At 37.0% G+C, this 25,197-nt stretch overlaps 1 protein-coding gene across 7 annotated transcripts in view; it reads left to right on the top strand.

Moving 5' to 3' along the window:
• NCK1 (NCK adaptor protein 1) overlaps positions 1–24,448 on the top strand; it is a 91,444-nt gene extending 66,996 nt beyond the window's left edge. For 6 of the 7 annotated variants that reach the window (XM_032143498.2, XM_058433351.1, XM_058433349.1 and 3 more), the window contains 3 exons: positions 2,501–2,744; positions 20,284–20,996; positions 22,932–24,448. In XM_032143498.2, the coding sequence (XP_031999389.1) occupies positions 2,519–2,744; positions 20,284–20,996; positions 22,932–23,126 (1,134 nt within the window). In that variant the 5' untranslated portion in view covers positions 2,501–2,518 and the 3' untranslated portion in view covers positions 23,127–24,448. Of the gene's footprint in view, positions 1–2,500; positions 2,745–5,019; positions 5,100–20,283; positions 20,997–22,931 lie in introns of those variants that run through there. The other variant, XM_032143502.2, reaches the window with a different exon arrangement.
• Positions 24,449–25,197: the final 749 nt, after the last annotated feature.

Raw genomic sequence — 25,197 nt, 5'->3', positions numbered from 1 at the left:
CATATTGCCCTTTTATAGTCATACTTACTTCCCTCCTGTTCCTGCTGCCCCGTTAACCCTGGCAACTACTAATCTGTTTCTAATTTCCATATTTTGTCATTTTGAGAGTGTTATATAAATGGAGTCATATAGTTCACCTTTGAGATTGGCTTTTTTCACTGAGCAATGATAATTCCCTGGAGATTCATCCAGGTTGTTTTGTGCATCAATTGTTCTTTTTGGTATGAACATACCAGTTTGTGTAATTATTTGCCTGTTGAAGGACATCTGGGTGGTTTCCGGTTTTTGACTGTTAGAAATAAAGTTGCTGTTACCATTCATGTAAAATGTGAACATAAGTCTTCATTTCTCTGGGATACTTAGGGGTGCAGTTGCTAGCTTATATGGTAGTTGCATGTTTCGTTTTATGAGAAACTGTCAGATAATTTTGCGGAGTATCTGTACTATTTTACATTCTCATCAGCAGTGTACACGTGATCCAATTTCAACTTACCCTTGTCAGCATTTGGTATTACCACTCTTAGCCATTCTGACAAGTGTGTGTAGTGACATCTCAATGTGGTTTTAATTTGCATTTCCTTAATAGCTAATGATGAGGAATACCTTTTCATCTGCTTATTTGCCATCTGTAAATCTTCAGTGAATGCCTCTTCATGTTTTTTTGCTCATTTTCTAGTTGGATTTGTTTTTCTAATGTTTCTTTAACTTTTCTAACTGCTTAAGATAGACACTCAGTTCATTAATTTATTTTTAGCCCTTTTTAAAATTTTATTTTAAATTTTATTATTATTTTATTTTATTTTTTGATACAGAGTCTCACTGTGCCGCCCAGCCTGGAGTACAGTGGCGCGATCTCGGCTCACTGCAAGCTCCACCTCCCGGGTTCAAGCCGTTCTCCTGCCTCAGCCTCCCAAGTAGCTGGGACTACAGGCACCCACCACCACACCACACCTGGCTAATTTTTTTGTATTTTTAGTAGAAACAGGGTTTCACCATGTTAGCCAGGATAGTCTCAATCTCCTGAACTTGTGATTCACCCGCCTCAGCCTCCTAAAGTGCTGGGATTACAGGCATGAGCCACCGCGCCCAGCCGCCCTTTTTGTTTTTTAATGTTACTATTTAAAACTAAAAATCTGTCTATATACACTCGTGTTGCTGCATCCCACAGAGTTAGATGTATAGTTTTTAAAATTATTTACTTCTAAGTATTTTCAAAATTCAATATGATTTCTTCTTAGATTCATTAGTTTTTAGAAGTTTTGAAACATACGTGGTATTTCAAAAGTTACCTTTTTGTTACGGTTGTTGGAGAATATGGTTGTAGGATATCAGTTACATGAACATTGAGACATTCTTTATGGCCTGGCATTTGATTGATTTTTGTATGTGTTTCATTTGTATTCTATTTGGAAGCAATATTCTGTATATGTCTATTAAATCAGACTTACTGGTTGTGATATCGGTTCTTCTCTAGCCTTAATAATGTTTTTATTTATTTATTTATTTTTTTGAGACTGAGTCTGGCTCTGTCACCCAGGCCTGGAGTGCAGTGGCATGATCTCGGCTCACTGCAACCTCCACCTCCCGGATTCAAGGGATTCTCCTGCCTCAGCCTCCTGAGTAGCTGGGATTCCAAGTGCACGCCACCACACCCAGCTAGTTTTTGTATTTTTAGTAGAGATGGAGTTTCACCATGTTGGCCAGGCTGGTCTTGAATTCCTGACCTCAGGTGATGCACCAGCCTCGGCCTCCCAAAGTGCTGGGATTACAGGTGTGAGCCACCAGGCCCGGCCGTTTTTATTTCTTTGTTTTATTACTCTGATAATATGTTAAAAATTGTCCTCTGTGATAATGAGTTTGTCAATTTCTCCTTGTGGTTCTCTTAACATATTTTGGAACCGTCTTGTTATTAGGTACATAAAAGTTTAAATATTATAATTGAGTAGAACATTTTTCATTGGGTAGTAAACTTTATTGCTAGTAATGGTTTTTGCCCTTTAAGTTTTGTTCGATACTAATAGAGCAACACCAGTCTCTTCTATTGATTGGTTGATTGACTGATTGAGACAGATTCTCCCTCTGTCTCCAGGCTGGAGTTCAGTGATGCGATATCGGCTCACTGCAACGTTCGCCTCCCAGGTTCAAGCGATTCCCATGCCTCAGCCTCCTGAGTAGCTGGGACTACGGGCGTGCACCATCATGCCCAGCTAATTTTTGTATTTTAGTACAGATGGGGTTTCACCATGTTGGTCAAGCGGGTCTCGAACTCGACCTCAAGTGATCTGCCTGCCTTGTCCTCCCAAAGTGCTGGGATTACAGGTGTGAGCCACTGCGCACGGCCACACAGTTTCTTTAAATTAGTGTTTGCCTCATGTATTTTTTTCCATATTTTTTACTTTTCATCTTTATGTCTTTAGATTTTTAGGTGTGTCTCTTTTGGTAAGCATGTGAACTAATACTACTTCAACCTTACATAAAAATATTTTCCATGTGTTTACAGTGCTGAAGCTGCTGAAAGATGGCAGAAGAAGTGGTGGTAGTAGCCAAATTTGATTATGTGGCCCAACAAGAACAAGAGTTGGACATCAAGAAGAATGAGAGATTATGGCTTCTGGATGATTCTAAGTCCTGGTGGCGAGTTCGAAATTCCATGAATAAAACAGGTTTTGTGCCTTCTAACTATGTGGAAAGGAAAAACAGTGCTCGGAAAGCATCTATTGTAAAAAACCTAAAGGATACGTTAGGTAAGATACTTTTTATTAAAAGTAAGGCAACTTTGTTTTAAATGAAACTTGCAACTTAGTTCTTTGTACATAATTCTGGCAGCAGTGTGCATAATTGACTTGAAAAGGCAAGGGCTAGGTAAGTTTGACTCATAGCAGGTGGTCAAACCCAGAAGACCAATGAAGGTCGTAAGTGTTAACATGCAGTTTCTGTAAATCTAGGCCCACGCTCCATGTCAAGGCAGAGTGATGCCAATGAGTAGGACTAACTGTCACCTAGCAGGGGCTCTTTGAACCATGAATGACTGTTGGAGTTTAGACTTATAGGCAGAGGTGCCTCTTTGGCACCAAGGCAACTTATGTACGTGGCACATAATGAATTTTAACATCTAATGACCTTATGTTTTGAACTTCACTGAAAACCCTCCATTTTACTTTTCTATTTGATAAGAGAACTGTGGATCATTACTGTACATTAGCACCTACAGAGCTCTTTTCTATTTTGTTTCTCTTTTTCCCTTTATTTCTCCAAAGTTTTTGTTTTTTATTTTTATTGGCCCTCCATTAGGGCCTAAGACAGTGGAGCCCACTTCACACTGGACTTGGCTAAGCTGATAGGAAGGAAATATGCATGGGCAAGGAATGGCCTCTTCTTTAAAAAAAAAAAAAAAAATGAACTCTTCTTAGCTGACAGGAAGGAATTGGGAGGGACAGAATTTCATTTTTGGTGTTCAGGCAAACATGCTATTTGCGTAATTGTTCTTCATCTATATGTAGAAGAAAAGTACAATTTCTCTTTGTGCAGACAGTTTGGGAGCAATATAGCATGACTAACAAATACGAAATACTGTTGACTCACTACTTTACATTAGTTTTTATTTATTTATTTTTTATGGTTTTTGTAGAGATGGAGTCTTGCTCTGTTGTCCAGGCCAAACTTGAACTCCTGGGCTCAAGCAGTCCTCCCACCTCAGCTTTCTGAGTAGCTGGGACTACAGATGCTTACTACCATGCCCAGCTTAGTTTTTATTCTTATTCAACGTTATTGTTATTCTAGAATGTTCTTCTAATTATCAATAAAATACAAATATTTAATGTTTAAACCATTGTAAAACTGCAAAAACTAAAATATAGTACAATTTGGAGTGAGATATAAAGTAATGGATTATCAGTTTCTGAATAAAAATATTTCCAGTGTTCTAAAGGTAATTAAGTAGATATAATGTGATGTTTAACTGCTGAGGTAACTTTTTTAATACTTTCGGGTTTTGCGATTAAGACCATTATTTTTAGTTTTTCAATGGCAGACAAATCAGAAAGAGATTTTCCTTCAGTAGCAGAAGAGACCAGGGTTAGAATCAGGAATACTGGTTTTGTAAATACTGGACATTTATTTAAAGCATGATGATTAGAGATATTGGGAGAAATTAAGGTAATTTCTATCAAGAAAGTATGCCTCATAGTGATAAGTGCACAGGGTACTAAGACATACCCAGTTAGACTTTTTTGTTCCATTTTAAAAGGACACTGGTATCTTGGGATTAGAATGAATGTGACAGTAACTAACAAAATATAGTGAAAAACTAATATCATAGAGCAAAGGGGGGAAATATTCCAGTATTAGATATTACTGTATATCAATCTAAAATCCGATTTAGATATTTTTATTTGTTAATACTCCAGGATGCCTTCCGTACTACAGTATTCTGATGTTATTGAGACAGTTTTATCAAGGTTTTATCTCTATGTAAATCTTAGGAAATCTCTGTTAACTTTATTACTATATTACAGTTAGTGCTACCTATATTCCAGGGTGCTTGGAAACATTGTTTTGAGTTAGTGATCTGTAGTTAGCCTGTAAAGAGATATAAGTCCAGCTTTTACATTAGATAGCCTTTTCCCTTTTCTCATAATTTCTGTATCCCTTTTTGGTAACTTAAATATCCAGTGTAATTAATGGATTTGTTTCACAATGGTTGTGCTGGTGGAGACATTGTTTGAAAGTTGAGAAGGAAAAGGAGAAAACAAAAGGATTAATGCATGAATATATTTTAACTATAAAAAATATATATGCTTTAAAGCATCTTCCAAAATAAGTCTGAATAATAAGGTCGTATTTTTGGCCATGATTATTTACTTGTTATACAGGCTGTGTTATAATTTAGAGGAAAAAAAATTTTGGAAAGAGAAGGCTCAGAAAAATTTTCTATTGTCTGGGTGTGGGCCAGGTCACATGGATTGGGTGTGGGAAGTTTCAGTGTTGCAGAACAGACCAGGAAGCTCACTGAGAATTATCCTGAGCCGTGTTAACAAACTGACAGAACACGGAATTTTTACTCAAAATGGATTGGTTAAACGTCTTTAAAGATTTTTTCAGTAAGTTAATCTGTTTATTAAATCCATTGTTTTCTTGAAGTTGTGAATTAGATTTTCTGCTTTTGTAAATTTAAAGGAAAACTCTTATTTGGTGGGTTTATGTAAGCTACTACATTATGTTTATGTAATATGAACCAAATGATTGGTGATATATCCAAAAATTGTAGTTTCGACTTGGTAAGTAAAATAATTTTAAAATGTTTAAGCATGAATGTTTAACAAGTAGAGAAAGGATATAAATGGTTTGAGTTTGATGCAGTTCTAATTCAGTAATTTTCAACCTAGCACAGACATTTGAAGTGAATTAAATAAATTGTAAACATTAAAAACATTAGAAAAAAAGGATTAGGTGAACAAATTTCTTCATCCTCAACTTTGGAATTAACTTACTTTTTTTTTTAACTACTTTTTACTTACTTTTTTTTAGTGGAACAGTGTAAAGATAATCTTCAATAAAAACACTAATAAAGAGAATATTTTTATTAATGTAGTACTGCTAGAAATTGATGTTTTGATGAATGTGAGGTTTGATATTTTGATATGAGTTATGAGAACAGCTGTACAACCAAGAGGAAAATAGTGAATTCTTGACTGTTACTGAGTTTGGGTCATGAAGTAATACTAATAATAATTTATAAGAGCCTAATTCTGCTGGTTCTGCTAGTGGCCTCCTTATGATGTTATAGTGAACTTGATGTGATCTCCTTGAACATTTGCTTGGTGTTTCTAGAAAAATGAACAGAGGAAGTATTATAGAAGTCTCTTATGCACAACAAGCCTAAGGAAACAAAGAGTAACCTGACAAGAGATTCCAGAGAAAAGGGCAAAAGAGAAAAGGAATAAGCACTTTGTTGAAAAAGAATGTTGTAATTGTAATGTGAAGACTCATTTGTTAGCTTTAGTGACTCCCTCTGGAATATGTCTCTTCTGTTTACTTTTTGGGGAGTTACTAAAATTTCAGATTTTTGCATTTTCATTTTTTGGGTGAGTTTTACCTTCGAAGAACTTACTTATTTGCTCATTCATTTGTTTATCAACACATTCTTATTGAGCGCCTACTCCAAGCCAGGCAGAAATCATAGGGTGAAAAACTAATACTAACTAGCAAATCTTACATTCTGGTGGAGAGGTATATGATGATTGTTATTAATAATACAGTGGATTTCATATCTAGGTTTAGTCATAAGTGATGTTGACCATAAATCAACCAGAAATGATATAAAAATAATCCATTGTGGCTAGGCGTGGCAGCTCAAGCCTGTAATCCCAGCACTTTGGGAGGCCGAAGTGGTGGATCACTTGACGTCAGGAGTTTGAGACCAGCCTGGTCAACATGGTGAAACACTGTCTCTACTAAAAATGCAAAAATTAGCTGGGCGTGGTGGCGGGCACCTGTAATTCCAGCTACTTGGGAAGCTGAGGCAGGAGAATCGCTTGAACCCAGAGGTGGAGGCTGCAGTGAGCCAAGATTGTGCCACTGCACTCCAGCCTGGGCGACAGAGCAAGACTCCATCTCAAAAAAAAAAAAAAAGAATCCATTGTATCATTGATACAGTGATTCAATATATATCATCAATACAGTGGTAAAATTATTCTTTCTGCTGAGTCTTAGGAAGTTGATAGTTAATGCATTTGCAGACTGGGAGTCAGGATTTGAAATTTGTAACCAAAATGTTTCTTTGCTCAATCCCTGCAGCAACCCCAAATTTTTATTTGTTTTGCCAGGCAGTTTGTCAGAGTAGAGACAGGCTATTCATCTACTTCCTCCCTGAATGGGCTTACAAAGTAGAAGAAACAGAGTATTATGTGCTTTTTGTGTGGCAGCCAGAGTATCTTTGAAAACAAAAATTGTACAATGTTTTAAATAAAACAATAAAAATAATTTATTTCATGTAGATGAAATGAACAGATGAACATATAAAAATTTAAATAAAAACATGTAATGGAAGGAATACCATGTATTTATATTTCGTATTTCTTAGTTCTGTTCCCAGACATATCACTTACAAGCCATGTGGCCTGCAAAATATAACTGAACTTTTCTGATTTTCTGTTCCTTGTAAAAGAGAGAGTTGGGCAAGACTAAATGATCCTGGAAAGTCCCTTCTAACTCTAAAAGTCTTACATCCTGGTAAACAACTAAGCAGTCTTAGGTGTGTCATAGGAATTGAGCGAAAGCAATGAGTGAGAAATTGGTTTTGAAGAAGTGGAAACATGGGAACAGAATTGTAGTTCACTAAGGAATTAGAAGAAGCAGGAAAACTTTCTTTGGGCCCGTTCTCAACACTTACTCAGTGATACAGGTGAAGGAAAAACAACATGCTTAAACTAAGGAATACTGGAATCACGATAACTAATAAGTACACTGGGTTCAGAAATATATTTGGAAACTAAAATCAAGATAGAAATAAACAAGAACAGGAACAGACAGTATTGTAAAACTCCATTAAAATTTTAAAAGGAATTGTATAGATTGGTGAGAACCTAGCCTGGCAGGAGCTTACATGAGTAAAAAACTTAGTAAGAGTTGCTGTGGTAATGTAGGTACTAAAAGTCTCAACACAGTCCGTGGTGACATTGATTCAAGTCTGAGAGGTGCTTAGGTGGAGGTATGCTCCCTTATGTGTGTGTTGGCCAAATAAAACATGATGTAATTAATCCATTTTTGATAGATATTCTTTAACAATGGTATTGAGAAACTTGGATGCTTCCGAATACTGGCATCTAGTATATCAAGGATTCGCAAACCAGGTCACATAAGGAATAGTTATGGGTATAAGACTTGCCTCAGGGAGCACAGCTGTCATATGAAGAAGGAATGTTCACAGTGCTTAACCAGGTTCTTAAAAATTCTTGTGGAGTTTATAATGCATTGTTCTGGTTAAGAAACAGTGCTGTAGGAAGAGAGAAGTAAAGACCAGTGGGTAGTAGTGAGGGAAAGATCAGAAATTATCTTTACACTTTTTTTTTTTTTAAATTTAAGCAAAGCTAACAATAAAAAACTGCCTCAGAATTGTACACTTCCTCAGTGCTTAGATCTGAGCAGTTTCCTTCCAACTGCAGCCAGGTCCAGCTATATAATGCAAGAATAAAGATTTAAGTAATTTTTTTTTTCTTGAGACAGTCTCGCTTTGCTACCCAGGCTGGAGTGCACTGGTGCCATCTCAGCTCACTGTCACCTCCGTCTCTTGGGTTCAAACGATTCTTGTCCCTCAGCCTCCCAAGCAGCTGGGACCACAGGTGCATGCCACCATGCCTGGCTAATTTTTTGTATTTTTAGTAGAGATGGGGATTTCCCCATGTTGGCCAGGCTGGTCTCGAACTCCTAGCCTCAAGTGCTGGGATTGCATGCCTGAGCCACCTTGCCCGACCAAGTTTAAGTAATTTTGAAAATTAAACACCAGAAGCACTAGAAGGTAGGAAAATAGAAACCACCATTGATGGAGTTTCTGCTGTGTACTGTAAGTGCTTTACACATAGACTTTTAAAAATTTTTTACAAACATTTTATGAATTTATTTTTTTACACACCACCATTGTACAAACAAGGAGACTGGAGGTTTTTTTTTTAAACTTTTAGGGTTGGGGGTACATGTGAAGTTTTGTTACATAGGTAAATACATGTCATGGGGGTTTGTTGTTCATATTCTTTCTTTCTTTCTTTCTTTTTTCCAAGACCGAGTCTCACTCTGTTGCCCAGGCTGGAGTGCAGTGGTGTGATCTCGGCTCACTGCAACCTCCGCCTTCCAGGTTCAAGTGATTCTCCTGCCTCAGCCTCCCGAGTAGCTGGGATTACAGGTGCCTGCCACCCACGTCTGACTAATTTTTGTATTTTTAGTAGAGATGGGGTTTCACCATGTTGGCCAGGCTGGTCTCGAACTCCCAACCTCATGTGATCTATCTGACTTGGTCTCCCAAAGTGCTGGGATTACAGGCATGCACCACTGCGCCTGTCCTGTTGTACATGTTATTTCATCACCCAGGTATTAAGCCCAGTATCGAATCATTATCTTTTCTCCTACTCTTCTTTGCCCACCCTTCCCCCTCAAGGGGGAAGCATTCGGTTTTCTGTTCCTGTGTTAGAAATGAAAAAGATTAAATAACTTGACCAAGATCACACAACCAGTAGTGGAACTAAAATTTAAACTTGTATCTCCTATTAAAGTTCTCATAGTAGATCTTTTATTACTAAAGAGTAGAGAATTGGAGTCAGTTAAGCAATGGGTTAGAAGAGTTTGATGCAAAAAGGACTAGTCAAGGTTAAGAGGATTGTGGTGAACTGTGAGGTCAGGAAGTGCTGTGACCTGAGTGTTTGTGTCCCCCACAACTCAGCATGATCTCGGCTCACTGCAACCTCCGCCTCCTGGGTTCAAATGATTCTCATGCCACAGCCACCTGAGTAGCTGGAATTACAGGTGTACACCACCATGACCGGCTAATTTTTGTATTTTTAGTAGTGACGGGGTTTCGCATGTTGGCCAGGCTGGTCTTGAACTCCTGGCCTCAGGTGATCTGCCTGCCTCGGCCTCCCAAAATGCTGGGATTACAGTGTGAGCCCCTGTGCTGGGCCATTCTTTTTTTCACAATGTGTAATTAGACATAATGTTTTTAAATATAAGCTTCCAGAGAGAATCATTCTAGGTTTTACTGATCTTTTGCATTTCTTTTACCATACAAAACTGTGCAAATTCTGAATTTTCAAAAAAAATCATTTGAACCTTAGTCTGTATTTTCAGGTTTAACGTTTTTTTTTTTTGTATTTGCCTCATATCATTATTCAATTTTACTCAATTTAACATTTATTGAGAATCTGCTATGTGAAACAGCCACTGTTGGCTTTTGAGCAGTGATGTCATGTGATTTCAGCTTTATTTATAGGAAGATTAGACTGATACGGATGACGGGTTGACTGAGGGAGAAATTGAATTAATAAGGAAACTAGTTTAGTGGGGTCACGAAAGCTCTGGTACAACATAATAGGCCTGAAGAAGAGTGACCATAGTGAGAAGGGAAAGTGTTGGCAGTAAGGAGATACAATTGTGAGGATTTGATGTAAGACTCTTAAAAAAATTTTTTATGAGGTAAAATTTATATAACATAAAATTAACCATTTTAAAGTATGTAATTCAGTAGTATTGAGTACATTAACAATGTTGTGCAGCCATCACTTCTGATTCCAAAATGTTTCCATCACCCCAAAAATAGTCACTCTCAATCAGTCCCTGGCAATTACTAATCTGCTTTCTGTCTCTATGGATTTACCTATTCTGGATAATTTATATAAATGGAATCATACAGTATGTGACCTTTTGTGTCTGGCTTGTTTCATTTAGTATAATATCTTCAAGATTTGTCCATGTTGTAGCATATATCAGTAATTCATCCCTTTTATGTCTAAGTAACTTTTTTTTTTTTTTTTTTTTTCTGAGACAGAGTCTGGCCCTGTCACTCAGGCTGGAGTGCAGTGGCGTGATCTTGGTCACTGCAACCTCTGCCTCTTGGGTTCAAGTGATTCTTCTGCCTCAGCCTCCCAAGTAGCTGGGATTACAGGCACATGCCACCACGCCCGGCTAATTTGTGTATTTTTAGTAGAGACGGGGTTTCACCATGTTGGCCAGGCTGGTCACGAACTCCTTACCTCAAGTCATCTGCCCACCTTGGCCTCCCAAAGTGCTGGGATTACAGACATGAGCCACTGTGCCCAGCTGGCTGAATAACTATTATATGTATATATCGCATTTTGTTTATCCATTCATCTGTTCATAGATGGACATTTGAGTTGTTTCCATGTTTTGGTTATTGTGAACAGCGTTGTGATAAACATTCATGTACAGTTATTGTTTGAATATCTATTTTCAGTTAAGTGTATACCTAAAAGTGGAATTGCTGGATCGTATAGTAATTCTTTGCTCTTTGAGAAACCATCTGTTTTTCACATGGTGTCACCATTTTACGTTCCAACCAGTATTGTAAAGGGGATTCCAGTTTCTCCACATCCTTGCCAACACCTGTTTTCTTTCTTTCTTTGCTTATAGCCATTGTAGTAGGTGTGAGGTAGGGTCATTGTGGTTTTGATTTACATTTCTCTAATGACTAATGATATTGAGGATCTTTTCATGTGCCTGTTGGCCATTTGTATACCTTAGTTGGAACAATGTTTATTCAAGTCCTTTGCCCATTTTTGAAGTAGTTGTTTTTGTTGTTGGGTTCTAAGAGTTGTTTATTTGTTCTGGACACTAGACCCTTATCAGAATTATGATTTGCAAATATTCTCTTCTAATTCTGTAGATTGTCTTTTCACTTTCTTGATAGTGTCTTATACACAAATGTTTTTAATTTTAATGAAGTATAATGGATCTTGTTTTTTTGGTTGCTTATGCTTTTAGTGTCAGTATCTAAGAATCCATTCCTAAATCCAAGGTCACAGTTATTTACTCCTATGTTTTCTTCTAAGAGTTTTATAGTTTTAGCTCTGACATTTGGTCATTTTGAGTTAATTTTTATATATGACATGAAGTTGGAGTCCAGTTTCATTCTTTTATTTATGGATATCCATTTGTTCCAGTACCCTTTGTTGAAGAAACTATTCTTTCTTCCCATTGAGTGATCTTGGCACCATTGATGAAAATCAATTGACCATAGATCCATGGGTTTATTTTAGGACTCTCGATTCTGTTTCATTGCTGTATATGTCTGTCCTTATTCCAATACCACACTGTTTTGATTACTGTGGCTTTGTAGTAAGTTTTGAAATCAGAAAGGGAGAGTCCTCCCACTTGATTTTCCTTTTTCAAGGTTGTTTTGGTTGCTTAGGGTCCACCTTGCAGTTCTGTGTGAATATTAGAATTCATTTCTGTGGAAAAAACAAAATGGTTGAATTTTAGTAAGAATTGTATTGAATCTGTGGATTGTTTTGGATACTGTTGCCATCTTACACAGAATATCTTTCCATTTATTTAAGTCTTCTTTAATTTCTTTCAGCGGTGTTTTGCAGTGTTTAGTATATGAGTCTGATACTTGGTTAAAATTATTCCTGTATATTATTCTTCTTAATGCTTTTATAAATGGATTGTTTTCTTAATTTTTTCTTTGAATTGTTCATTGTTAACATATAGAAATACAACTGATTTTGTGTGTTGATCTTGCAACTTTGCTGAATTTGTTTATTCTCACTCTGTGTGAGTGTGTGGGTGTGTGTGTATTCTTTAGGATTTTCTGTTTATAAGATCATGTCATCTGTGGATACTTTTTCCCTTCCCTAATTGCTTTGACTAGCACTTCCAATACAATGCTAAATAGAAGTGGTGGAAGAGAGCATCCTTGTTCTTGTCTTGTTCCTGTTCTTAGGGTGGAAAACTTTGTCTTTCACTATTGAATGTGATGTCAGCTCCACAGTTTTTCGCAAGATGCCCTTTATTATATTGAGGAAATTCTCTTCTAATCCTAGTTTGCTGAGAATTGTTATCATGAAACGGTTTTAGATTTTGTCCAATACTTTTTCTACATCAATTGAGATAGTCATTTGTTTTTTCCCCTTTGTTTTACTAATATGAGGTGTATTATATTGATTTTCATATGTTGAACCACCCTTGCATAAATCCCACTTACTCGTATCTAGTCCTTTTAATATGCTTGCTGGATTTGGTTTTCCTAGTACAAATGATCCTTATTTTTCACAGATTCTGTATTTGTGAATTCACTTAGTGGCTAAAATTTATTTATAAGCCCAAAGTTGATACTTGCAGTGTTTTGTGGACATGTGCAGTGTAGCAAAAATGTGAGTCATCTGATGTGCACATTCCCAGTTGAGGCAATGTTCCGCCTTCTTATTTCAGCTTTCATACTATAAACAAGTGTCCTTTGCACAGTCTATTTAGTGCCACATTTTTTGCATTTTTGTGCTTGTTGATGATTTTGCTGTTTAAAATGGCCCCCAAGCATAGGGATGAAGTGTTGTCTAGAGTTCATAAACACAAGAAAACTGTGAATTTGCCTTATGGAAAAAATGTGTGTTAGATAAGCTTCGTTTAGGCATGAGTTATAGTGATGTTGTGAATTCAATGTTAATCACAATTTATATTAAACAAAGTGTCTTTAAAGAGAAACACACATAAAACAAGGTTATGTAGTGATTGGTTAACAAAAACGCGATTGGAGCCTAACTTTGTTTTTCCCTTAGGAGCTGTGGTTCAGTATTTGCTAATTCAGTATTTATGGTAACTTTATAGAACATAACTACTGCAAATAATGAAAATCAACTGAATTTTGTTGAGGATTTTTGCATCTATATTTCTAAGTGATATTAGCCAGTTGTCTTGTGATAGGTTTGGTATTCTGGGTAATGTTGGCCTCATAGAATGAGTTAATAAGTATTCTCTCCTTTTTTCTTTTTAGAGATGTTTTAGAAGCATTGATGTTAATGCTTCCTAAATGTTTAGTAAAATCCACCAGTGAAACCATCTGGTCCAGAGCACATTTTTGACGTGAGATGTTTTGTTACTGATTGAATCTTTTACTTGTTATATGTCTGTTCAGATTTTCTATTTTTTCCTGAGTCAGCTTTTGTAGTTTATGTGTTTCTGGGAATTGATCTTTTTCTTCTAGGTTTATTAATTTATTGGCATACAGTTGTTCATAGTATTTGTTTATAATCCTTTTTAAAATATCTGTAAGGTCTGTAGAAATGTTATTTCTGATCTTATTTATTTGAGTGTTTCTCTTGTTGGTCTAGCTAAAGAGTTTTCAATTTTGCTGATATTTTCAAATAACCGCATTTTGGTTTTGTTGATTTCCTTTGTTTTTCTGTTCTCTTTTGTGTATATCTCTGCTCTAATTTTTATTATTTCCTTCTTTTTGCTTTGAGTTTAGTTTTTCTTTTCCAGTTCCTTAAGATTAAATTTAAGTTGGTAATTCGAGATCTTTCTTCTTTTTTATGCAAGCTTTTAGGGCTATAAATTTCCCTCTGAGCATTGCTTTTGCTGCCTCCCGTAGGTTTTTGTATGTTGTGTTTTCATTTTCATTTGTCTCACAGTAGTGTCTAATCTTGTGAAATTTCTTGGTGACCTATTATTGGTTTAAGAGAGTGTTAGTTGCCACACACTTGTTAATTTTCCAGTTTTCCTTTCTGTTATTGATTTCTAGGTTCATTCCATTGTGGTCAGAAAAGATACTTTGTATGACGTCAATCTCAAATTTATTGAGGGTTTTTCTTTTTTTTAAATAGAGACAGGGTCTCTCTTTGTTACCTAGGCTGGCGTGCAGTAGCATGATCATGGCTCACTGTAGCCTTTGAACTCCTGGGCTCAAGCAGTCCTCCCAACTCAGCCTCCTGAGTAGCTGGAACTACAGGTATGCACCACCACACCTGGCTAATTAGTTTATTTTATTTTTTATTTTTGTAGAGACAAGGTCTCACCATCTTGCCCGGGCTGCTGTCAGACTCCTGGGCTCAAGTGATCCCCCTACCTTGGACTCCCAAAGTGTTTGAATCACAGGCTTGAGCCACTGTGCCTGGCCTATTGAGCCTAGTTTTGTGTCCTAATATATGGTCTATCTTGCAGAATATTCCATGTGCACTTGAGAAAAATGTGTACTATATTCTGCTTTTGTTTGATGGGATATTCTCTATATGTCTGTTTGGTCTAGTTGGTTTATAGTACTGTTCAAGGCCTCTATTTCCTTAACGATTTTTCATTTAGTTCTGTCCCTTACAGAAGGTGGGGTATTGATGTCTCCAAGTATATTGAACTATTTTTCTCCCTCACTTCTGTCATTTTTTGCTTTATATGCCTTGAGGCTCTCTTGTTGGGTGTGCATATATTTGTAACTGTTACACTTCTTGATGTATTGATTTTTTTATTAACATATACTGTCCTTTGTCTTTAAGTCTGTGTTGTGTGATATATATTTATTTATTTTTAGACAGTCTCGCTCTGTTGCCCAGGCTGGAGTGCAGTCGCATGACCTTGGCTCACTGCAACCTCCGCCTCCCAGGTTCAAGCGATTCTTCTGTCTCAGCCTCCCGAGTAGCTGGGATTATAGGCACCTGCCATCATGCCTGACTAATTTTTGTATTTTTGGTAGAGACGGGGTTTCACCATGTTGGCCAGGCTGGTCTTGAACTCCTGAGCTCAAGTGATCCACCCGCCTCGGCTTCCTAAAGTGCTGGGATTACAGGCATGAGACACCATGCCCGGCCTATGCTGTGTGATATTTATATAGCCACCCCACTCTCTTAGTTATCCTTTACATATCCTTTAGTTATCCTTCCATCCTTTCGTTTTCAAACCTATTTGCATCTTTGTTTGGATCTAAAGTGAGTGTCTTGCAGATAACAGTTGCATCATGTTATTTTTAATCTATTTACATTTAAAGTAATATCTGGTAAGGATTTCTGCTATTTTGCTGTTCTCATGTACTTTTTTTTTCTTTCAATTCTTCTATTACTGTCTTCTTTTGTGATTTCTTTTTCTTTTTTTTTTTGGAGGGTGGGGGTCAGGTTCTCACTCTGTCACCCAGGCTGGAGTGCAGTGGTGGAATCTCTGCTCACCGCAACCTCTGCCTCCCAGGTTCAAGTGACACTTACGCGTCAGCCTCTCAGGTAGCTGGGACTACAGGTGCATGCCACAATGCCTGGCTAATTTTTTGGTATTTTTTTGGTAGAGACAAGGTCTCAGTATGTTGGCCAGGCTGTTCTTGAACTTCTGACCTCAAGTGATCCACCCACCTCGGCCTCCCAAACTGCTGGGATTACAGGTGTGAGCCACTGTGACTGGCCTGTTTTTTTCTGATATATTGTTTTATTACTCTTCTCGTTTCTCTTTCTGTGTTTTTGTTTTTCCTTAGTGGTTACCCTGGGGATTAACAATCTTAGGTTTTTAACAATCATGTTTGAATTAATACCAACTTAGTTTCAGTACTATGCATAACTCTGCTCCTTTGCAGCTCCATCTTTGTATATCACATCTTTACACATTAAAATATATGCCCACTAACCTAGAATTGAAATTTTTGTTTTATGCATTTGTATTTAAATTATGTAGGAAAGAAAAGGAGAATTTACAAACAAAAACTGCAATACTACTGACTTTTATATTTACTTATGTAGCTACCTTTACCATTGCTCTTTATTTCTTCGTATGACTTCAAATTACTGTCCAGTGTTTTTTCATTTTAGCCTGGAGGGTTCTCTTTAGCATTTCTTTTCTGAGACAGAGTCTCGCTCTGTCTCCCAGGCTGGAGTGCAGTGGTGCGGTCTTGGCTCACCACAACCTCCACCTCCCGGGTTCAAGCAATTCTCCTGCCTCAGCTTCCTGAGTAGCTGGGACTACAGGCGCGTGCCACCATGCCCAGCTAATTTTTTGTATTTTTAGTAGAGACGGGGTTTCACCGTGTTGGCCAGGCTGGTCTCGATCTCCTGACCTCATGATCCACCCACTGTCTCCCAAAGTGCTGGGATTACAGGTGTGAGTTGCTGTGCCCAGCCTCTCTTTACCATTTCTTAGCACAGGTCTGGTAGTGATGAATTCCTTTAGTTTTTGTTTATCTGGGAATGTGTTATGTTCTCCTTCATTTTTGAAGGACAGTTTTGCTAAATATAGAATTCTTGGCTGGCTCTTTTGCTTTCAGCATCAGATTCTATCCCCTCTCTGGGGCTTATTACTGCTGCTTATTGTGAGTGGTTGTTGTTTGCTTGTTTAGTGACTTTACTAAATTATTTTTATAAGGTCTATATTCTTGGTCATGTGGGACCGCTGAAGTCTATTCCATTTGCTTAGTAATCAGCTAGGGTTTTAACAGAGTTTCGTTAAACACCTGGAGCGAAAACCAAACCAAACAAAACAAAACGAAAAAAACCTCTCTCCATCTTTACAGATGGCTTTATGTTGGCACTCTTTGACCACTTAGTGATGCCGTTTATAATTCTGCCTTAGCCTTCACTTACTGTTTGCTCAAAGCCTGAAGATCAGCCAGGGTGAAAGCTTAGGGTCTTCTTGGGCCTTTCCTGAGTGTGCATCCAGCCCTGGCCATGTGCACGTCCTTCTTGATTGGTATACACACCCCTTATTACCCCATGTATATTCTTTCCCATCGCCTTTCTGTCCAGGCTTTTCCATCTGTCTGTTCCTTGTCCCAGTTGTTGTCCCTTGCCCCAGGCGTTGTCCCTTGCCCAGGCTGCTGCATCCATTAAATGATTTTTGCAAAAACCACCCGGGAAGACTCCCTATGCCTGGGAATGATCCAAGTCAGGCAAAGCTAAGGCAAGCCATTGCTCAGGTCCTTCAGGGAGCTGCCAGACAAGTTGAAACCCACAATCACAATTGTTTAAGAATGAGATCTGTATTGCTTCCTCTGGCATTAGGAGTGCAGGTTACTATCCACACAGCCATCACTGACTTGGGGTGTAGGGGATGGTGGGCAGGCAACTTAGGATGCTGTAGCACTCTCTTTACCACAAAGCAGCAACTTCTTTTTTCACCAAGCCTTGCCCTAGATTTTATAAGTTTTTTTAACTAGATTCCAGAGTTCTACAAAAGTTGAGTCTGACAGTATTTACCAGCTCATTAATTGCATTCATTGCTTTTTGCAGGGACAGTGCCTTGGAGTTCCTTACCTCTGTCGCCCAGGCTGGAGTGCAGTGGCGCAATCTCGGCTCACTGCAAGCTCCGCCTCCCGGGTTCACGCCATTCTCCTGCCTCAGCCTCTCCAAGTAGCTGGGACTACAGGCGCCCGCCACCACGTCTGGCTAATTTTTTTGTATTTTTAGTAGAGACGGGGTTTCACCGTGGTCTCGATGTCCTGACCTCGTGATCCGCCCGCCTCGGCCTCCCAAAGTGCTGGGATTACAAGCGTGAGCCACCGCGCCCGGCCTACTCTACCATTTTTGGTGGTATCACCCCAAATGTAGGGATTTCTCAGAAGGCTATCATTAACCAGAAGTAAGAAAATTAGGAAGGAAGAAGTTGATTTAGGGGTATAGACTGGATTATTTTTATTTGGACGTGAGTGTTGGGTTTGAGGTACTGATGGCACAATCTGTGGGTGTCTAGTGACAGTTGGAATTGTAATACCTGAATTCCAGAAAGGTCTTAGAGCTGCAAAGAGATCTGGGAATCTTCTGCACAGAAATTATAGAAAATGAAAGTGTATGATTTCCTTGGAATAGAGAGGAAGGTCAAGTATGGCATCTTGTGAAACACTTTCAGCTAAGGAATTCTTCATTTATTCATTCAGCATGTTTGCTGACTGCTGAATACATAATTTTTTTTTCCTACTACTGATGTATGCACTGCTAAGCATTGGAAATAAAAAGGAATAAGATCTCGTTTTCTGCCCTCAGGAAGTTCACTCATATTGAGGAAGACAGACAAGTAAACAAGTACAATGCAATGTTATAATAACAAGGTTAGAGGAGCCCAGACAGAGGGAAACAAGAATATGTAAACAGGTCGGAAGGGAAAATAAGAAATTCAGGGAAGTCAAAGAAGGAGAAAACATAATGGAGAGAGTGGGCTGTGATCTTGGTTGCTGCATATATAGTTTGAGAAGGCTGAGGACTTTAAAAGTTACTGATTTAACAGTAAGGAGAGATGACATAAGAATGGTATTCATAAGAATGGTTTTAATTGAGTAGTTTTGTTAGAATGTTGGAGACAAAGGATCAGATAATAAAGAGTTGGGAGTGTGAGTGGTGAAAAAGTTGAGGGAAAAGGAAAACATAACTTTTATTTTTTCTTTTTTTTGAGACAGAGTCTTGCTCTGTCGCCAGGCTGGAGTGTAGTGGCGTGATCTTGGCTCACTGCAACCTCCGCCTTCCGGGTTCAAACGATTCTCCTGCCTCAGCCTCCTGAGTAGCTGGGACTACAGGTGTGCACCACCACACCCAGCTAATTTTTGTATTTTTAGTAGAGACAAGGTTTCACCATATTTGGCCAGGATGGTCTCGATCTCTTGACCTCGTGATCTGCCTGCCTCAGCCTCCCAAAATGCTGGGATTACTGGCATGAGCCATCGTGCCCAGCTGGGAAAGACAACTTTTAAAAGCGTGGTATAGTTTATTCTATGGGAAAATTGGACCAGTTAGAGGAAAAATAAATAAATTACCAAAATGTTACAGTTTAAAAGTTGTAGCAGAGTTAAAGTAACTTCATTTTGGAGTAGAAAAGATTTGAGTGTGTTTTTAGACAGTTGAAGGGACTAAATAGGAAGGAAAACAAGGATGTCGAGTCCCAAGAGAGACAGGAAAGATAGTATTAAGATCCTAGAAGGATCAGGATTTGGAGACTTGAGTGAAGAATGAGAGTGAGGATAATGAGAGTTTTGAGACAAAAGGAATTTGAGAAGTTTTACTTAGGGAAGCCTCAGTTTTCTAGGTAAAGTAGAACATGAAATCACATGCTGAGAAATCGGCAGCAGTGAAAATGCCTGACTGAAGTTGATGTAGCGTACATTTGTATTGATAGTACCATTTGGTGATTTTCTCATTTCTTTCAACACATATGTATTAAGCATTTGCTGTGTACTAAGTGCTGTACAAGATCCTTGGGATTCTATCTGTAAACAAACAAAACTCCCTGCCCTTGTGGAGGTTACATGTGACTGGGGTAAGGGGAGAAAAACAAATAATATTTTAAAATAAACATATGAGGTAAATAGAGCTACCTGGGTCTGGGAACCAAGAAAGCAAATGGGAAGATTAGCCAGACATAACTTAAATTTTATATTGCATATCATATTCTAATTTAAGATAGAAATAATTTTATTTTTATACAGCGCATTGTAGAATCTAGCTTGCTTAAACTAAGACAAGAAGAGTATGGGTATGGTGGAGCCTTTGTGTACTTAGATTGTAGCTATGAAAAAAACCTGTATTTACATTTAAGAGGGAATTCATTAATTTAGGACAACTTTATAATTATGTTATAGTTATTTCAGGGCCTTTGACAAGAGAAAAGATGGTGAACTGTCATATAATAACTGAAATTAAATATTTATTTGGTTAAGGAAAAGAAAATTTGCATCTTATTTCCAAAAAGACGATTTTTAACTACCTAGAAATTTGTTATGTTTAAAGGCTTTAAAGATCTATATAGAGTTGAAGATCTCTTTTTAATAATGAATAAGTTTGTTCTTTTGGTAATCATTTTTTTATATTCTCCTCTCATGGCTCTTTTTAATTTCAACAGGCATTGGAAAAGTGAAAAGAAAACCTGGTGTGCCAGATTCTGCATCTCCTGCTGATGATAGTTTTGTTGACCCAGGGGAACGTCTCTATGACCTCAACATGCCCGCTTATGTGAAATTTAACTACATGGCTGAGAGAGAGGATGAATTATCATTGATAAAGGGGACAAAGGTGATCGTCATGGAGAAATGCAGTGATGGGTGGTGGCGTGGTAGCTACAATGGACAAGTTGGATGGTTCCCTTCAAACTACGTAACTGAAGAAGGTGACAGTCCTTTGGGTGACCATGTGGGTTCTCTGTCAGAGAAATTAGCAGCAGTCGTCAATAACCTAAATACTGGGCAAGTGTTGCATGTGGTACAGGCTCTTTACCCATTCAGCTCATCTAATGATGAAGAACTTAATTTCGAGAAAGGAGATGTAATGGATGTTATTGAAAAACCTGAAAATGACCCAGAGTGGTGGAAATGCAGGAAGATCAATGGTATGGTTGGTCTAGTACCAAAAAACTATGTTACCGTTATGCAGAATAATCCATTAACCTCAGGTTTGGAACCATCACCTCCACAGTGTGATTACATTAGGCCTTCACTCACTGGAAAGTTTGCTGGCAATCCTTGGTATTATGGCAAAGTCACCAGGCATCAAGCAGAAATGGCATTAAATGAAAGAGGACATGAAGGGGATTTCCTCATTCGTGATAGTGAATCTTCGGTAAGTTGATTTTCGGAGGTAAATACAAATAGAGCTATGGGTATTTAAAATAAAAGAGAGAGAGAAATGGAGAGGTTAAGTGGCTTCCCTAAAGTTAACCAGGTAACAAGCGGGGATGTAACATAAGCATAAATGTTCCAAAGCTAAAGTCGGCATTCTTTCTAGCTATCTATTTTGAATAAAAGAGAGCTGTGGCAGTGTTGCTACACACTGAATTATTTGGTCTTGTCTAGTTCTGTTGATTTTGCATTCCTGATATATTTTCTGTTGCATTAAACTAAATGGAGAAAATGGAACACTGGCTTCTTCATTGAGAGTAGAATAATACTGTAGATTAAACTGGGAAACATTTAAAGAATTGCTATTGGATGCAATGTGTAAGAAGATAGTCACTGTAGTCCTTATGACATAGGAAATCTCTGAATTTAAAAAATTGATATTAAGTTTCTTCATAAATTGGTTGCTTGGAAATTGGAATACACTTTTATTATAACCTCAAAAAACCTATTTTAACACTGTTTGAAATGCATTTGCAATAAAAGGTAAATTATATTGCAATACTAGTAAACAATAAAACTATAAAACCATAAAAGTTGAAAAATAATATGGTTTCATGGTCTCTTTTAGATTCTGCTTAGGATATTAGAATTTGATGACACTCATTTTCCTTAAAAATGGCCTTTCTTTTTCCTTGATAAAAGATATCACTACTTTTCCGTTTATTAAATCATGATTAATCTTGGCTTTGCGTGAGTATATTTGTACAAAAGGGAATGTGTAATTGCACAAAATTTTGAAAGAAAATGTGTGGAAGTGGGGTGTGGTAGGGGAGAGATTAATTGAACTTCCTGATGTGAAGTTCAGGAAAATGGGGCCTGTGCCTAATCCCTCAGAAAAGCAGTTGGTTGGCAGTAGGGAAGAGTGATGACATCCATTTTCTGTTAGTGCCTGATCTGGCTCGCTGTTTGAAACTTTGGGAGTAACTGTAGAAAAAGAGGCTTTGGGGGTTGATACAGACTGTAACAACAACAACAACAAAAACTAATTAAAAAGAAGATAGCTTGAATGCAGAAGTGTGTGTATTTTCTTGTGGGTAATTGAGTATAAATATTAGGCAAAATACAATATGTACCATTATTTTTAGCAGTATACTTTTTAAGGTTAGGAGTCTCAAGTAGGCATATTTTGTTTAGCCTTCAGTGTTTTTTAAACATTTAAATTCATTGCTGATATTTAAATATTAGGATATTTATTGTAAAAATTCAGACTTTACACCATTTAAAATTGGAAGAATTACCAACATTGAGACCCGGTTCCTGCAAGGCAACAATCACAGCTGAGAACTCACCACTTGTTTAGATTGGTGATACACTGTCATTTCCTCTGCCCGTCTACCTTTCCACTCTGACACTTGTTTACATTATTCTTTTGGCTCTTGTAGGCATTTGAGTTTGTGGCCTCTCCTTAAAGTTTAGATTAATTCTCATTTATGTGTTCTTCATTTTTGGGAATTCAGCGTGTTATCTCTAAGACAGCTACTGTTAGCTACACGTTGAAAAGGGGTTGGGTGGGTATCTTAGACTTTCTCATGTGTTTCTCTGACTGGAGAGAAGATAGCTCTTGTTCTTCAAATATTTAACTAAAGGATTTGCTGTGGGTGTTAAGAGACTTTTGATTACGCAGGTTGAATCCTGGCTCTGTCGTTAACTAGATGGGTGGTATTGGCCAAGTTATTAATAGCTTCTCTGAGACTCAGTTTTCACATCTGTAAAAAGGGTTTGTTTTGAAGAGTAAAGGAGATAATCTATGTAAATAATTTACCATGGTGCCTAGGACTTAGTAAGTGCTTAGATTTTAGCTTTTAGTTTAATATAAAAATACTGATAGAGCTGGCTTTCAAAATGTTTACTATATGTATTTTTTTTTCTCTTTTAGCCAAATGATTTCTCAGTATCACTAAAAGCACAAGGGAAAAACAAGCATTTTAAAGTCCAACTAAAAGAGACTGTCTACTGCATTGGGCAGCGTAAATTCAGCACCATGGAAGAACTTGTAGAACATTACAAAAAGGCACCAATTTTTACAAGTGAACAAGGAGAAAAATTATATCTTGTCAAGCATTTATCATGATACTGCTGACCAGAAGTGACTGCTGCATAGCTGTAATTTGTCATGTAATTGAAGACTGAGAAAATGTTGGGTCCAGTCGTGCTTGATTGGAAATTGTTGTTTCTAAATCTGTGTGAGAATTGACAATAAGTATTTTTATTATAACTCAGCCCATACATATATACTATGTATGCAGTGCATCTGCATAGAACAGTTCCTTATCCTTGGCCTTCTGTTTTATTGTTTTTTTTTCTTTGCTGTTTTCCCTTTGCTTCTAATATTACAGTTTTGTATTTTGTAAACAAAAATCAAATAATGCATATCAGAATCTTTATATGGAAGAAATCCTTTATTGCCTTTCCTTTGTTTCCTTGTAAAGGCACCCTGTTCTGTTATGGTTTTTCATTATATAAAATTATTATATCTATATATGACATATGCTAAAATAAATTTCTTGGAGAGTGTTAATCTTTTCTGTGACTAAATAGCAATAATAAATGGAAAACTAGAAATTATTTCCAGGTATTATATTTGTCACAGGCCATTGTAAATACCAAGTATATTGTGTCTGCCATAATTTTAAAAAATGCATTCATTGTCTTCAGTCGTACAGCAAGACTCATGAGACATAGATTAGAAAACATGTTTTATAATTTTAATTTACAACTGTTGGAAATAAAAATCACTTAATTCTTTTTCCAGTGCTTCTCCCTCATCTGGTTATTCAAGAAAACAAAACAGTCTCTGAGATACTTAGCTTTTCAGACTGTAAATAGATGCTCTAGTGTTATTTATTTTTTTTAATCCCACTTGTATTATTTTACCAGAGCGTCTTGTATTAGGGCATGTTATATTTATGCCAGTGGGAAATAAGTTATGGCCAAGTTTTGCAAAAACAGGAAGCAGTGAGATACTTGTTTTTTTCTCCTCAGTAAATATCAGTAATTGTCAGGAATGGTATTACCTATTTTCATTTCTTCTTTTCAGCTTTAAGTTTTGTTGATTGGGACACTAAAACTGATGTGTACCTGAGGAAAAAATAGAATGTGCTCATGGTTAGGGAAAATTATATTATTTTTAATTTTTTAATTTGTTTTTTAACCATGTAGGAATTTGGGTGTATGGATAAGAGGCCAATCTGCTTCTGTAGGCTATAGAAGAAAACCAGTTGTATTTTATGGTCATAATTTGTCCCCCTATTATTCTGGAGATTTAAATTTAAGTAAAGTAGCCATCAGTATTTTAATTGAAAAATACTAAAGCCCCATAACTGAGTAGGATGTCATATGATACTTTCAACAAATTCCCTAATGCTGCCTAAGCATATGGATGTTTTAATTCTTTGCTATGTTATAAACAGATATCTAATACACCAGAATTACTGATGGTAAAATTGAAGTTGTGTAACTTGTGAATTTTTTTATCAATGTTTTAAATATTTTATTATTTAAATCTTAAAATCATTTAAAGACTTATGTTGCCACTGGGTGGCAGCCATGGCTTCTCCCACTAAGCAACGGAAGTGACCAAATATAATTAAGACAAATTTTCATCTCTATTACATCTGCTTTTAAAGCATTTTAGTTCATATTCTATTATTTTTCTAACTCAGTACTCCTTTGTTGAGGGTAATTATTAGTAGTTAAGTTTTTAATGGAAATAATCATGTATGCTTCTTTGCTGTAAAATCAAATGAATATAAATTGAGGAAAACTTTAAATTGTAGGATGACTAGTGGTAAACATCATCTTAATTTTTAACATATATTTGATGATGCTGCTTTCCTTTTATTCTCTGTATGTTTCTGGGTTTTTCCCCAGTCTTCCTTATGAAAAAAATGTATGTTTGTAAAAAGAGAACAATTAATGCTTTGCATCACAGACATAAACTATTCATAGTAAACTGCACTGAGCTGATATTAATAGAGCAGACTTTTGAGAAAGTAGGAGTGTAGTAGCACTGGAAACAGAATGCAAATTTCTGTTCCATAATTAGGTTTATTGTAGCTACAGAGCTCCCAGATAACCCATGTGTGCCAGTAATATCTATTGTGTGCTCTTAGTATGGTATAAAAACCTCGCTGGAAGCTACT

The sequence above is a fragment of the Hylobates moloch genome, unplaced genomic scaffold (genome assembly GCF_009828535.3).
Source record: "Hylobates moloch isolate HMO894 unplaced genomic scaffold, HMol_V3 SCAFFOLD_22, whole genome shotgun sequence".
Classification (NCBI taxonomy): Eukaryota; Metazoa; Chordata; class Mammalia; order Primates; family Hylobatidae; genus Hylobates; species Hylobates moloch.
The sequence above is the reverse complement of the archived record's forward strand: the minus strand, read 5'-3'. Positions and strand labels throughout refer to the sequence as shown.